This window comes from Hesperophylax consimilis, chromosome 3, assembly GCF_061612785.1.
Source record: "Hesperophylax consimilis isolate HC1 chromosome 3, BYU_Hcon_1.0, whole genome shotgun sequence".
In the NCBI taxonomy this organism is placed as follows: domain Eukaryota; kingdom Metazoa; phylum Arthropoda; class Insecta; order Trichoptera; family Limnephilidae; genus Hesperophylax; species Hesperophylax consimilis.
Window position 1 is genome coordinate 37778354 of NC_142838.1, and position 16360 is coordinate 37794713.

The window sequence follows — 16360 nt, forward strand, 5'->3', positions numbered from 1 at the left end:
ACGGTTATTCTTTTTTATCAGAAGATAATTTAAAAAATACCGCCATTAAAATTATCCAAGCATCAATTATCATTACATGGTCAGAGATGTAAACAGCGTTTGACAGTCCGACATCTGGACATATGTACCTAAACCTACTAACTATCTAGCATCTTATTTTTCCGGTACCATTGAAAAAATTTTTTGGAACTTTCAATACAAACATGTCCTTTTATTTAACAGTTAACATAAATCATACTTATGTAGCACCCATAATTTTTTATTTTCTTAAACATAAACATTCAGTTGAAATGATATATTTTTAAATACCTGATGATCAAAATGATTATGGTCTACTAGTGTAGTTTCTGTGGTGGATGTGCCCGAAGTGCTGATGTTATCATCTTCTAGGTTAGAATCTGAGTCGTCTCTGTCACTGTGGCTGTCTCTGGATGATCCCCCATTGACCAGGTCTTTGAGAGGACCCCCTCTTAACGGAGGACGGGAGCCTGCAGGTCTGGGGGCACTCTTAACCTGAAAACATAACAACAAACACGTTAAAGTCTGTGACAGACCACGCAACAGAACGATATGGTGAAAGAGGCCAAGTCATGATGCGTGTAGCGTAATGTGTCTCCACTCTTATGAAAACATCTGAGGGTCTAAGTATATTTTGTAAAATGGATTTTTTTATATGAACACTGCACAAGTACTGCATAAACCGCACGGAGCCACAAGACTATGAGGGGATGATTTATGTATAAAATATTTATCTGCTTAATAGGTTTTATATTTACGTACTAGACATTATTTACATAAGTATATAATACGTATTACTCAGTCAGTTAAATTACTGTGTTATACAATTGGGCCCACCTACAGAAAAAACAGAAGCTGTTTTGTGCAAGTCCATAAAAGTTACCATTTGGTAACAGCCATTTTGATCGTAAGCAAAAGATAATATTTATTTATTATGTGCATCTATATAAAAAGGTTTACATTTTTTTTTTGGCTTTGCCCAAAGATATTAGAAGAACGAGATGTGCTATGCGCAGTTCGTACTGAGTGGAATTGTTTTGCCGAGTGTCGCCGGTTTTGTTCACCAATACTACTGCACACTTTCGCTTGCGCTAAGGTATCCGCACTAATACATAGAACAGATTTCTGTGCGTACACGTCCCGATACCGTTCAAAGTACCCTAATTAGGTAGTACTCCGGCTACGGTCCGGCGGCCAACATAGCATATCTCGTTCTTCTAATATCTTTGGGCTTTGCCTGTCTCACTAGGAAATCATATCAAATCTTTAAATTATATCAAATCTTTTTACTTTAACACGACACACAGGCACTATTATTTGCCTACGATCATTTTACATACAATCATTTTGCTTACGATCATTTGAAAGTTACGATCTTTTGATTACAATAATTTTGTATATGATCATTTTACCTATAACCGCCATATAAACCACAGAAGGTAGTGCAAGACCAAGAGTGAGGGTAGCCAGTGCGCTCTTTATCCATACAAGACGGCTATTACACATTATTTAAAACTAACAGTTTGTGCAGTGGTGCTTGGAGTATTTATCATGATTAGAACTCTTTCAGTGAGGAATGCTGATTAGTTGAAAAATGTATTACAATTTTCTCCAATCACTAATTAAAATTATCCTGATAAACTCAGCAGTGAAACTGACATTGAATAAACTTATTTTATCGACACGTAACATTAAGAAAATGCCGATTTATTGTTTTATAGAAAAGTGGCATTATTGTTGTTATTTTATTATTTTAGGTAAGTACTCAAATCTTCTGAATAAATTGATTAAAAAAACACTAAAGTGTATGTATATATAGGTTCTTCTTCTTCTTTCGTATGGTGGGGGGTCAGAGGGGGACATCTAGATCTGCGATATATAGGTACTCACGACAGTCAAATGAAATATATGTATAAAGGCCAATATCGCAGATCAGACTTTTATATAATACAGACAATTATTAGTTTAGATTATCATCAGTAAACAAACCTTTATTAAGAAGTTGACATCATTTGCTTTGGAATTATCGGAAGGTTTCGCTAGTTTTACAGAGGGTTTGGGAGGCGGCAGCTTAACACTTTGAGTAGTAGTACTACTAGAAGTCGTCTCTCTTGGTTTCTCTTTTTTGTTAGCATCAGGTTGCCTCTCCATGCTGGACTCCTTGTCAAAACTATTACTATGTGCTTTCATCGCTTGCATCTGAAATGTCAACAAATAATACTTAACAAAACTATTACTATGTGCTTTCATCGCTTGCGTCTGTAATGGCAGCAAAGAATACTTAACAAAACTATTACTATGTGCTTTCATCGCTTGCGTCTGAAATGGCAACAAAGAATACTTAACAAAACTATTACTATGTGCTTTCATCGCTTGCATCTGAAATGTCAACAAAGAATACTTAACAAAACTATTACTATGTGCTTTCATCGCTTGCGTCTGAAATGGCAACAAAGAATACTTAGCAAAACTATTGCAATGTGCTTTTATCGCTTGCATCTGAAATGGCAACAAAGAATACTTAACAATTAACACAATTTTATTTGTTCAGTAACCTTTTGGACGCTGGCATTTTCAAAGCAATATCAAGTGGCACGTTTTGACTTATGCAACACCCACATGAAGGGGTAGCCACCGATGGGTCACATATGTGACAACTGCGTATATACTATATAAAGTAAAAAAATACTAATTTCGGTTGTGCCTCTGTCTGTAACTCTGGTTCAAAGAACTCTAGAGCTTGGATTTGCTTTGAATTTAATTCAAAATTGGAACTGATTGTAGGAAAAATTTGGAAGACGGAATCTTCCTCCCCAGGGATTAGAGTCAATACCACCAATATCTTAATTCAAAAGTACCGACAATTATTTTGCATTTCTTTTTTGTTAAGTTGCCTATGTCATCTTTTGGGAGGGTATTTTTTAAGGAAAAGAAGGAGAGGAAGTTCTAGGAAGGTATGAGGGTTGGGTAGGAACCTAGGGATAAGTATGTCCAGGAGTGACGGACGTATGCGACCCACTGTAGTCACAATACGATAGTTCGAGAGATCAGTTGGAGAGGTCAAAGGGTCTCCCCAAACCAGCCTCTCCCGATCTGGTACGCCACGCAGCTGTGGGGAGGGGCATCCTGAACACACCTCACCCGATGAACCCGGGCACCCCTGTCATCAAATGTAGCGAACCACTTGGGGTGACCTATGGCAAAGGTGTTGGCTATCCAAAAAAATGGTTCCCAGAGCAGCGGTATCAAATCAACCAAATTGAAAATAAATTGTAAATTAACTGGTGTAAATTTTTAAACATAATATCATCCAATTTCAAAAAGATGCATGTGTGCAACCAAAATTAATAGAATGCATTATCATCGACAACGAGTCCGAGTTTCTGTTCGAACGTACTTTAGGAAGTGGGTTAATTTCCACTTTCAAGATTACCTTTCATTAATTCATTAATTTATTCATTCAATCAAGAAAACTAAATTGGAATTCTAAACATTTGTCAACATTGACTACGTTTTTAATTAAGTGTTTAAAATATGAACGTAAGATATCTTTATTTAGAGATGGTTTTATTTATTTGCGATTTCCAATTTAGATTTGTATCAATGAATAGTAAAACTTAATTAATATTATTATTTAACAAGTTCATTGCACAGTGAACATGTTACTTGATTGCAATTGCAAAAATTTGTAATAATAAGGAACTTCCGTGAAAAATATTATTGCCTAAAAAAATTATTCATATAGATCAACAAACGCTGATTCTGAAAATATATGTTTTATTTTTATTTTTTTATTATTTTTATTTATTGTTCTTCAAATTACAATCCCACTAAACCGCAATTAAGCAGTTTGTCAACAGGATGTTCATGTTCAATTACAATATAACATATTTTCATAATATTATTATGAATTATTTATACATAGAATTTATAAATCGTCATTTAAAAATGAAAATACCATGTTATTAAAACACACACTGAACCCGCAGTTTCATCACAACTAGTCTATGTGAGTAATATATCTATGGTGTAAAACATCCATATCAAGGTTGCCACTTCGTGGAGAGTTCCCCAAATTGTGAAGAATTTTTAAGATTTTCAAGAATTTGGTTATTTGTGGGAAAATGCGGGGATTCTGGGCATTTCTTGATTATCCAACCATATAATATATATATATATTTTTTTAACAGATAGACTAACATTCCCGGGTTACGAATAACCTGACAATATTTGAAAATTTCATACTACCATCACAGTAAGCGAAAAATGTTGCTTGTGTTGTGATGGAAGATTTATCCAGCCGAAGAATTGAACTCAATAAGTCTGGGTTAGACCCAAAAGCGATGCCAACTCCGCCACTGACCGATAATAATGTTTACAATAATAATGAGAATGCACCATGATTCGTTTTCTTTTGCAGGAAATTATCAAAAAAAGTCTATTTTTAAAGCTTAGAAGGAAAGAGGAAAATCTAAAATTACTGGATAATATAAAATCAATGTTTATTTCGATAGAATTTTGATTAATTTTGGAGATAAATTAACTTGTGGGGAATTTGAAAATTTCTTCATCTCTTGTGGATATTTTAGAATATTTTATCCATTAGCAACTCACATTCGAACCGATGAAAACATTTTAATGCAGGTTTTTAAACCAGTAAATTGTTTATAATATATTATAAACAATATTATGTTATTGGTAATGGTTGCACTTTGATTCAATATGATAACATTAGTGATGAGATGCTAACATTTTATCGAGAGTTCTTTGATGTTAAAAGCGGGTAATCTTAAAAATAAAAACGTCTCAACTCCCATACAAAGTACAGCAACGGTTGAAAAAAAAAGTAGGCTTTTTGAGACTAGTGACATTACGGGTCACGTGCAGAGATTTGGTGCGTTTTTAGAGCACCGAAAAAAAAAATATTTTACCAGAGTTTAGAACTAAGTATTTAAGCTATTAGGTCATTATTGATTTAAAAAAATTAAAAAATTTACTGCTGTTCCTCATCATAATATCCCATAAATTTCATGGGTCTGCACTAGTGTAGTAATAAATAATACAAATCCGAAAGTAGGTACCTACCTTTCTCACTCTTTCCGCTAAAGAATCACTTTTGTTGATCATCAGGTGGGTGGGAGTGGGAGGGGGTGTCCCTCCCGGCCTTCTTAACGTGATCACACTTGGTAATTCTGTAAATATGTAACTAAATTAACAAATTGTAATATGCAACATTTTACACATAATACCATAGAATAAAGAAGAACACAAGAAATATGTGATGTCTGTGCGAATGCATATGAGTGCAAGCGAGATAGCATGTTTGCGACGACGTACGTAGGTTGTGTGCCTCTTTTGTTACAACAGCTCGCCAATAAATACCAGTACATAGATCACCTAAAGGCACGACAATACTCCATACACTACAAAATGCAATGTGGGTGCGTTTCATGATCCAAAAGTCTGACCACTCTTTGCTTAAATTTCATATGCAAAAACTGTGTTTCATCGTCATGATGAAATTTACATTTCGATCAAATGTAGGGTACTAGACCAATGTACCAAGTCAGTGGTGACATTGATTTCCATTCAAATCTACATGGAAGGCATTTTTAGTGTGTAATGTTTGTTCAGTGTGTAATACCTACTCTTCTCCTGCCACTGAGAGCTATGTTGTAACCCTTCTTTATGCGTTGTTTATGAAAAAGAGGGATAGATAACAAAGTGCTACCAGCGGTATGATTATATCTATAACCCAGTACATATTTTTATAAGTTTTCAGGTCTTAAATTCTTATTTTGTGAAAAGTTTAGACTCCTATCCTCCTGTATGAACTTTTTAAACAGCGGTAGAAAGCAAAAAGTTTTTTAAACAAGGATAATTTTAGACATCCTGTACAGAGCAGTATGTTATTCTTTAAACATTTCAAATTAATCAGTACTGGTTTGATCTGACTGAATCCGGGCTATCATTTCAAATGTGTGCTGGTGATCTATCTATCCCTGTATCATCTCAAAATCAAACGTCAGTCTCTTAAAATTTTGTTGAAAAAAAATTATTGATGCACGCATATTTTCAAATATTCGTTTAGAATAAATCGTTGAAATACGGTAATAAAATTTATTTTTCTTTATGTTTCTGTAGACTATGATTTTCCACAGATGAAAACAATGTGATATATTCCTTGTTGAAATTTATCACCTAAATTTTAATATTACTGATAAATCACAACTTTTTGGAATATTTTTGTAAAAAAAAATTTGTGCATTTAAATATGTACATAATTATATTGAATATTTATGTCATTAAGTACAGTATATTAGTAAAAAAAATATTGCTTTAAATTGATATTTACATAAAGAAAAATTTTAGCTGTTTTAGCTCTCCAGAGTAGCAACTTGTCACCGACACCCTTTTTTGGCTTGGAATGGTTAATTATTATGATATTATTGATTGCCAATAATAAATAAGAATTTAAAAAGTGAGAATATTTTCAAATTAATACCACAACAGGTTTTGAAGTAACCAGAATAGTCCGGATTTGGATACCGCCGCCCTGGGAAACATTTATTGGATAACCAACCAATGACCTCTCAAAACGGTGTCTCTTGACCTATCGCCTAGCGCCTAGGTTTAGATTATACGTCCGTCACTCCAGGACACGCTGATCCTTAGATTCCCACCCAACCCTTATACCTATTTCCTTCCCAGAACTTCCTAATCTTAAAAAGACCCTCCTTACAGCATCCCCAAAGAAGACGTCGCCTGTGTCGGTTAACGTAAGAAAAAAAAATGTGTGGCTCAGTTGAGCAGCAAAAGAAATAAATTAATAGGTACCTAGATAAAAAATCAAAACAAAAAATTGTTATTACCATAATACATCTATATTTATTAATTGATGAATTTAAAAATACATACATTTTATTTTTAGGGAAATGCGTGATTGCTACCAAAAGTTTACAGAATGCATTGTCATCGAGAAAGATTCTTTATTCCGAGTTTCAGATCGATCGGATGTCGGAAAGTGGGTTAATTTCCACTTCCAAGATTGCATTTCATTCTTGCAAACAAAATCTATATTCAAATAGATGTATTAAAAAGAAATCACAATAAATATGTACAGGGTGGTGTTTAATCTTTGGAGGGGTATTGGAATTGTTCCATGTATTATGTGGATTGAATAATGTTTTTGTTATTTTTGTCAGGGTATGAATATCATGACTGTATTAGAGTGACGGATCGATTTGGCTCCGCCTACCGTGAGACTAGGAAATTGTTAACAAACATGAAAGTTTTCTGATCAATAAATATTAAAACTCTTCGTTTCTTATTAAGTAAACGGAAAGCAAAGAAATTTACAGTATACAGTACATATGCTAGGCATGCACAAACGATGTTCCATCCCATTACATTGTATGTTAATTATACAAAATCACTTTTCATGCTGCAACTCATTCAATTCATAACATGTCAAAAATCAATTAGAACGGGTACAAATAATCATCATACTTGCAAGCAACTTATCAGAAGATTTCTTTGATTCCATGCCATTAATAAGGTGTAAGTAATTCATAATATTACCATTCCAATACTTCTCTGAATATGTACATCAGTTAAGGTCAAAACTTGATTTCCTTAAATAGACAAACGGATTATTTCACAACCCATTCCGTCCGTTATCTGAAGGGAGAGAGGAACTCAGGGGCATTTGCTTTCTTAAAGTAAAATTACCGGTGAGGGTAGCATGGACTGTGTGCTGTCCCGTGTCGACTGGGGTGGGTCGTTTTTTTGGTAGAGTCAAGCTGAAGGTCACCGCCTTCGTGTCATCACTGATGCCACCGAGGTCAGGAGTCGACGTCCAAGATGAACTTGTTCGTCCAAACCCTGCTTTCAAACAAACTCTACCTGAGTAACAATCGTGACAATGTTTTGTAGTGATAGAACTGAGTTGTGTTTTAATAAAAAAATAAATTCTACATAATATGTACCAACAGAATGTATTATGTTAAATTTATTTGTGAAAAGATTTTAAAAGGAAAATACAAAGTATGATATAAAATATATGTAGCACCTTGCAGAGTGTTTATAACTAATAAGTACATAGTACGACAAAGCTAAAACACCTATTCAAAGAGATTAATACAACATCAAAGTTACAAAAAAATTGTGCAATTATACCCAACCTTACTATCTCAAGCAAAATATTGCTTAAATGCATTTCTTTTTAAATCTGTTTCAAACCAGACATGATATAAGATTCTGAGAGCTTAAGCTAAGCATAAGTTTAGTGTGGCATTAGACTCTGCAACACGTACACTTCGGAGAGGCGGTACCATGCGCCGCTCCAGGCCGCCGCTTGTTCACAATGGACTGCGCTGCAAACCGTTACCTTACTTTCGGACTTACTGCGCGGCGGCCTGGAGTGGGGCGTGGTACCACCGCTCCGAAGCGTACATGTGGCAGAGCCTAATGTTTCAAACCAGTTTGACAATGCGATCAGTAGGGAAAACAGATGTCATACAAACTAAGATAAGGAAAAATCATAGTAGAGTTTGACAAACAGGTACATAAACTATTCCGAACCATTGTACCTTAGAAACTGAAAATCTTAACCATGGTTCAAAATGTGGTAAAGTTTTTGGTTACAACATATATTTGCTTGAGATATCTGTAAACTATTTGATATTCAGATGGAGATGAATATTGTAACACCGATACATAAAATACGAAGGTTGCAAGTTGCAAGATGAGATGATTGATATTGTTTTACCTGTGTTGAAAGGTTCAGTCTTATCTGTTTTGGCGTGCGAGTCCTGATTAAGGTTCTGGCTGGAAACCCAGCCTCGCACACCGGGCTCCTTGCTTGGACTGCGTTCTCCATCACGACTCCTGGAAACAAATAATTTTTTCAAACCCATTTTTTTTTACTTCTTAAGCACCACAGTATCCATTGGATACGAAAAATTTATATCCGTTAAGCGCCAGCGTATCAAATTGATAATCTGAAGGTCGGCTAGGCATTTCAAAGGTTAATGTGAATACCGAACAATAGTCCCAAATACTCCCATCCGTTTGAAGCCAGCGGGACTACGTCTTCCTAGATTGGGGTATGTTGTGAGGCTGGAGGGAGCGGAGGGGTAGGTTAGGAAATACCCAGGGCCGGCTAATTGGTGCAGTCCACTCCGGGCGCCGAATTACCAAAGCGCCAAGGCGCTAATAATACCTAACACCTAACAGTCCTAAACATCGCCCTTGATATTATTTTTCATAAAAACGGAGCTACATAAATGCACAAATCATCCTAATATTATTGATTACAGAGGCGTCTACTGGTTTTGACAATGGGCGCAGAGTTTGCTCGTGCCAGGCGCCGTTCGGCTCAATCCTTGCCCTGGAAATACCGGGCTATTCAGATCTAGTCACCAAAAATGGCTAAAGTCATTTAATTAGTTGTGTTCATAAAGGTAACGTTTATAATTTACAGGCTGATATGTGCCCGGCGTAGCTCGGATCTTGGATTGTATTTATAAACCTTCCGGAAGAAATTCTCTAAACGATGGTGAAAACTCTATAAAAATCCGTTACAAGTAGAATCCGTAGAAGAACTAAGCGCACAAACAAACATTTGTGGATAGCGACTTTATTTTATACTATTTAGAGATAACATTTATTTGGAAAGATGAAAAAAAAGCAATACAAGTTTTTTCCACATTTGTATTCAGCATTTCCTCAAAAATGTATGTGGTTGTGATATGTATTGAAACACTAGCTGTGCCCCGCCACGCGGTGCTGGTTCTCTGTCTGTCTGTGCAGATAGGGAACCAATTGTAAGAGCGCGTGTTGCTATTACGTCCAACAGTTGGCGCAGTTTTTCAAAAAAGCTTGTTTTTACCTGTCACAGGTCACATCTATATAAAAACACACGCGTATTCAAATGGAACGTTGTGTAAAAATTTCAAAGCAATCGGCAAAGAACTTTCGGAGATTTAAGATTATGAACAAACAGACATTTTTATTTATATAGATTTAGGAAAGAGATCAAGAAATTCAAGATTTAAATGGAACCATCATTCTGAGAGGCATATTTACATTTTTTATTTATTTGAAAGCACCACTTTGATTTTAGCCGGTAAAAGTAGAGACATAAATAAACCACTCACAGTAGGGAGTAGAAAAATTTAAGCAGCAAATGACTTCACTAGATACCTACACTGAACAGACCATTCGCAGAAGAGTGATCAATACATTTTCTTAAAATAAAACTGATAACGGAGGTCACCCATTTAGATAATACCTTTCGACTCATATGCTCCATGAAATTGATTATCCGCTCCAGAAAGAATTTCGATATTCACCTATTATTTCACCCTCCATGCTAGGGATGTCCCTGTGTTAAGCCTTAGACATATTACGCTCAGTGGCGGCTTTTCTAGGTAGGTCGTTTGGTCAATGACCTCCAAAAAATATGCTGCAATAGTATTAACATTAAAAGAGATTTAACAAACTACCCGATTATTAATTAATTTTTATATTTGTGCAGATTCGTACATTTTTCGATTCGTTCCAGTGTCATCTAGCGTACAAATGAGAAGCTTTTTTATGTACCTACCGTGGGTCACTTTAAATTTTGTCCCAAAACTATCTCCTTTCTTTCTTTTTGCTATACAGACAAAGAGGTGAACACTATCATGTCTGACGTATGGTTGGTATTATACAAAATTTATTTTTAATGTTTTTTTGGACCAGACCGCGATGAGATATCTACGACCTAGGATTATTAAGGTATTAAAGGGAGATGTGAAAAAATGTCACTCGAAAGTTTTTTGTGTGATAAACGATAACCATCTTGAACTTGAACATTAGTCCCGCGAAATTATGTGTATCATTGTTGACGTAATTTGCATGGAATAATTGAAAATTGTCTAATTCTGAGGATATCGTATTGAAAGAAACTGCAAACAATTCATTGAATCATGACAAACGTATTCAAAAGATTTCTATATTGTCGGTAAAGATTGCGTAAGATTGTCGTGGTTTTGTCGTAGTTTCGGTAAACGAGCAAACTCACCGTTATGACAGGGCAATGCGCCGATAAGAATAGGCAATACATACACGCTTATCTTGCGCAGTCTTGCCGGCAATGCGGAAATTTTGACGGAAATAACTTTCTAACAAGAAATTGTTGTGAAAAGCTGCTTGTTTATCAGAGGCTTAGTGGCTCTCTAAATGCGAAATCTGTTTGTCTGACCAGAACCTTACGACTGATGTTTAGGTACCTACATACATAAAAGGCGGGTAAAGAAAGCTAGGAGCACGATTCAACTTTGAAATAATTATTGTTGTTATTTGAAAAGTAGAATAATTGCTCTGTTTGAAACACTTCATTAGGAAGTATCTTTAAATTTAATGAATAAGACACCTCCTGAAATTTCGCGGTACCACTCTCAATCGCAATGTATACATAATATTAGGGATAACTACTTTCTTACAAAAATATTTTGTTCGGTGAATCAATTTCATAATGTTTATTTTAGGTATTGATAAAAACACCTAATAATATCCGAAGAAATCATATTTCATGAACTAAACACCCTTGGGCCAAATTCCGATGAAAGAAGAAAAATAATAGCAGTTTTCCAGAACATCTGCTGAGAAACGTATGTTTACAAACACATGGCCAGTCACTGAGAGACGCGCTGGGTATTATGCAAAGCTGCTGAAACATTAGCGGGGATGTGTTTATTCTCCCGTCCAGCTTCCAAATTCATTACTTGTTGATATTGCTTGCGATATCTCCACGGCGAATGGCAATAATTATGAATTCAGTTGCCATATAAAATACTGAAGTACCTAAGTGTAGGTACCTACTTGGGCGGTTTTAGTTGAATCGTGTACCTACCTACCTCGAAACATTAACAATTTGCTTACTCAGAATTTTGAGAGTAGGTACCTACTTTTATCTATTTACGATCCAATAGATTTAATGACATTACAAATTGGAAGCATTTCATAAAATAATAGTAACTAAAAATAATAACTACTTGTCTAAACTACCCATTGGTAGTTTGCGATTTTATCAGAATTTTTTAGAATATAATATTCTACAGCACATAAGATGTCGATGGTTAATCTCAATCTTGACAAGTACATCATGTTTTTCAAGCCACTGCGCTTTTTTTCCATTTTTAAGAAAGCGTTATTTAGTTACTAAATTTCAGACTATTTTGTGATTTATCACGGCTCCTCCCTAGTACCAATTATAAAAACCTTGGAATTTTTCTAAATTCCGAAAAGTGTTACCTACAAACTTTTCGACATTGCGTTCTGCTAAATCACCTGTACCTATTCAGGGAGTGAAATACTTTACAAGAGCTATTTTTTTCCTGAATAAAATAAGCGTACCTACGCAACTCGAAATCTAGTTAGATTCCGCGTAGTTTCTGCGTGTTTTTGATGTGATTTTATTGGTACCACAATTAGAGAAATAGCCAAATAACAGGCATTTACGATTATACTTATTTTTTAATAACAGTAGTTAGGATTTCCGGTGACATTATTAAAAAATTTTACGTTTTCAAAATATGTAATTATTACTAAATACGAAAGGGCTTCGCGCAATGACGTTACAATTGTTAACTTGTGTCTGTTTTTTTTTAATCAGCCGCTCGAAATGGAAAGTGTTTTTTTTATTATTTTATATTCCAGAATGCTAAAAATCGACTGCTGGACTAATGGCTTATAGAAAAAGAAATTAGTCATAAAGGTTGATCATCCCTGACCTAGACTATGCACATTTTAATCCAATTCCGGCCATAAAAAATCATTAATCATCTCTCGATAGCGCAATCTATTTACCGTAACTGTTGCTCTAGCCTCATTTTCTAAAAAGTAAGGTCCAATGACTCCGGACCATAAACCGCACCAAACAGTCACACGTTGAAGATAGAGAGGCTTTTCAACAATAACTCTTGGGTTTTCCGAGCCCCAGATGCGACAATTTTGCTTGTTGACGAAGCCACCGAGGTGGAAATGGGCCTCATCACTCAAGATGATTTTTCGATGGAATTCTAATAATTAATAATAGTGAATTTTAATAATTTCAATGCGTTGTTGAAGCGTGTATCGTTCCATTTTTATTAATGGCGTAGTTTCTACTTGTCAAATGTCAAAAAATGACAGCTTCAAAAGTAACATCTACCGAAATAGCGGGCTATTCAAAATAACACCTCTTATTGGAAAACCCTATATTAAAAAAAAAATTGTTTCTACACCGAAAATGAAGTTTTCGATGCATCTGTTTTCATTACTATGATCTCAGAACTATGCATAAAATTTGGAATAGCTTTGTTGGGAATACCGTTCCCACGTTGGTATAGTAGTTAATCCGGCCTTAAATTCGTTTTGACCAAAGATATTAGAAGAACGAGATGTGCTATGAGCAGTTCATACTGTGTGGAATTGTTTTGCCGAGTGTCGCCGGTTTTGTTCACCAATACTACTGCACACCTTCGCTTACGCTAAGGTATCCGCACTAATACATAGAACAGATTTCTGTGCGTACACGTCCCGATACCGTTTTTTTTTTTTTTTGTATTAGGCAATTCACCCTAAAGAGAGTGCTTTGTGCCGATTGGGTTAAGATATATGGTTAAACTGATGTGAATTATCTATAAGGGGACTGGACATATCATATATTAAAGTCATTCAAATCTATAAACTTATAAAGAATAGAATATACGCGAGAGTTGTTGAGAGACAGCAAATATGGAATACTAAGGGGAGACTGGTGGGTGATTTTAATAAGCAATCGATACATGCCCTTGAAAGAAGAATGGTTTTTACAATTGAAGAAGACATGGTCAAGAGTCTCATCCTCCACACCACACTGGCATAATGAACTTTCGAGTACCCGAATTTTAAACAAATGAGTTGCTATAGAGCAGTGGCCAATTCTCATTCTCGAGATACAGGAAATAAATCTTTTGGACTTTTTTATTCCGTGGAACCAGGGTTTACTTGGAATATGATTTTGTATTCCAGCATAGAAAGATCCAGTTTGAGTTTTCGTGATCGTCCAATTTTCTTCCCAGGAACGAGACATGTTGGATTTAAGAATAGAGAAGACGTCAGAGACAGGAATTTTAAAATCTAAAGGAATAGAACCAGATACAGTTCCAAGTTTAGCGAGAGAATCAGCTTGCTCGTTACCCTCAATTCCTAGATGGCCAGGCACCCAAACCAGTATTGTCTCAAACATAGATTCGTTTAAAGAATCGAGGATGTTTTTAATATTACAAATAACATAGTCTTCTGGACTTCGAACGATATTAGAGGAAATTTTTAATACTGCACTTAGAGAGTCAGTACACAGTAAGGCTCGACGAATATTGAGGAGTTGGATTTGAATTAAAGCTTGTTCAATTGCGAAGCATTCTGCAGTAAATATGGAAATTTCTTTAGGCAATTTATAAGACAGATTAACATTGAATTCAGGAATATATACCGATGCGCCACATTCTTTGTGGTCGGATTTGGAACCATCTGTGTATATGAGGGAAAATCCAGGAAACTTTGAAAATATAAAGTTTTTAAAATGTTCTTCAACATTTTGAAAGTTATTAGCTGATGATAAAATGTTCGTCCGGAAGTCAGAAATTATTACGCTTGGGATAAAATTAATAGCATTAAACGGGGTACTGTAAATAGGAAGGATTGGATCATCTTGTAGATTTTGAAGGTTAGAAGACAGAGATCTAAATGATAGAAAACTTTTTAGTAAGAGAGGGAACCGATCTCTATCTATTACCCTCCTTCTGTTATTCAAAATACTGAACAAACGATCGAGACTCTGTTCCAATGAGTGACGCGATAAAGATAACGCTTTGAAGATATATCTATCCGCGAGGTATTGTCTTCTCAAAAATAAGGGAGGATCTACACATTCTATCTGAAGAGCATTAATTGGAGAAGATTGCATTGCCCCAATAATCATTCTGAGCCCTTTTGATTGGATTCTTTCAAGTTTCTTATCCAGATATTTAGGAAGTGGGTCGAAAAGAAATGTGCCATAATCCAAGTGACTTCGAACGAGGGAATTATACATTAGTTTAAGAGTAGTAGGATGGGATCCCCACCATACTCTGGAAACAGCTCGCATCATATTAAGCCCCTTTTCACACTTAGCAGAAACGTTCTGAATATGCGGGAGCCAGGAAAGCTTATGGTCCAAAAGCAGGCCAAGAAATTTTATTTGCTTAACGATTTGAAGGGGGAAATTATCAAAAGAGACTGTAAAGTGAGGCAGTTTTCTTTTGCGAGTAAAAGCCACTACCTTGGTTTTAGAGGTAGCTAAATTCATTCCATTTGTCAACATCCAAACTTTAATATTATGTAAGGCCAAATTTAATTCCTTCGCAGCATGTGATAAATTTTTGTGAGATAAATATATGAGAAAATCGTCCGCAAAATAAAGTCGCTTAATAGACGAAGGGATTACAATGTCTAAATCACTAATATAAATATTAAATAATAATGGACTGATTACAGACCCCTGGGGTAGCCCTTTCCAAAGTTTGCGCTTCAATATGTTTGAGGAAGAGTGGATAATAATAGATCTGTCTGTTAGCAAGTTGATAATAAATTGAGCTAATTTTATAGGGATTTTTATTTTAATTAATTTTTCCTTCAAAACATCAATTAATACATCGTCGTAAGCTGAAGAAAGATCTAGAAATGTGGCCAATGTACAAGAGTTAAGAGATTGAGAAATACGGATATCTGTTGTTAACAAACTTAAATTATCCATAGTAGATTTCTTTTTCCGAAAGCCGTATTGATTAGGAGGGATAATACTGTGATTTTCAACAAACCATTCTAATCTGTTCTTTATCAAATGTTCCACTACTTTAATTAAACACGACGAAAGAGCAATAGGACGATAGGATGAGACTTCGGACGGATTTTTTCCTGGTTTTAAAACCGGGAGGATTTTTTGAACTTTCCAGACATCCGGAATAAATCCTGTTTCAAACATGTTATTAATTAAGGATAAGAAATATTCAACCGACATGTCGGAGAATGCTTTAAAGAAGCTATATAATATTCCATCAGGACCCGGAGAAGAGTCAGAAAGAGATTTAATTACTCGTTTTAGTTCACTAACTAAGAAAGGAGAGTCTAGCCAGTTAGAGTGAGATGGATATGAAATAAAAGAGGGCATTTCTTCACATCTGGCAACTGAAGAAGGGGCAATCTTATCAGCAAAACCTATAATAATTTCCTCCGGAATATGTTTGGTACGCTCCGGAGCATATGACGAACCGAATTTTTTTAAATTAGTCCA

General features: G+C 35.3%; 1 protein-coding gene across 3 annotated transcripts in view; it reads right to left on the bottom strand.

The window, feature by feature from the left end:
• Nucleotides 1-16360, bottom strand: part of LOC149425431 (uncharacterized) — a 93139-nt gene that overhangs the window by 40816 nt on the left and 35963 nt on the right. For all 3 annotated transcript variants that reach the window (XM_089650642.1, XM_089650643.1, XM_089650644.1), the window contains exons 2-6: nt 8789-8907; nt 7750-7902; nt 5104-5210; nt 2008-2217; nt 310-513 (exon numbers count right to left, since the gene is read on the bottom strand). In XM_089650642.1, coding sequence (XP_089506768.1) covers nt 310-513; nt 2008-2217; nt 5104-5210; nt 7750-7902; nt 8789-8907 — 793 coding nt within the window. The remainder of the gene's footprint in view (nt 1-309; nt 514-2007; nt 2218-5103; nt 5211-7749; nt 7903-8788; nt 8908-16360) is intronic.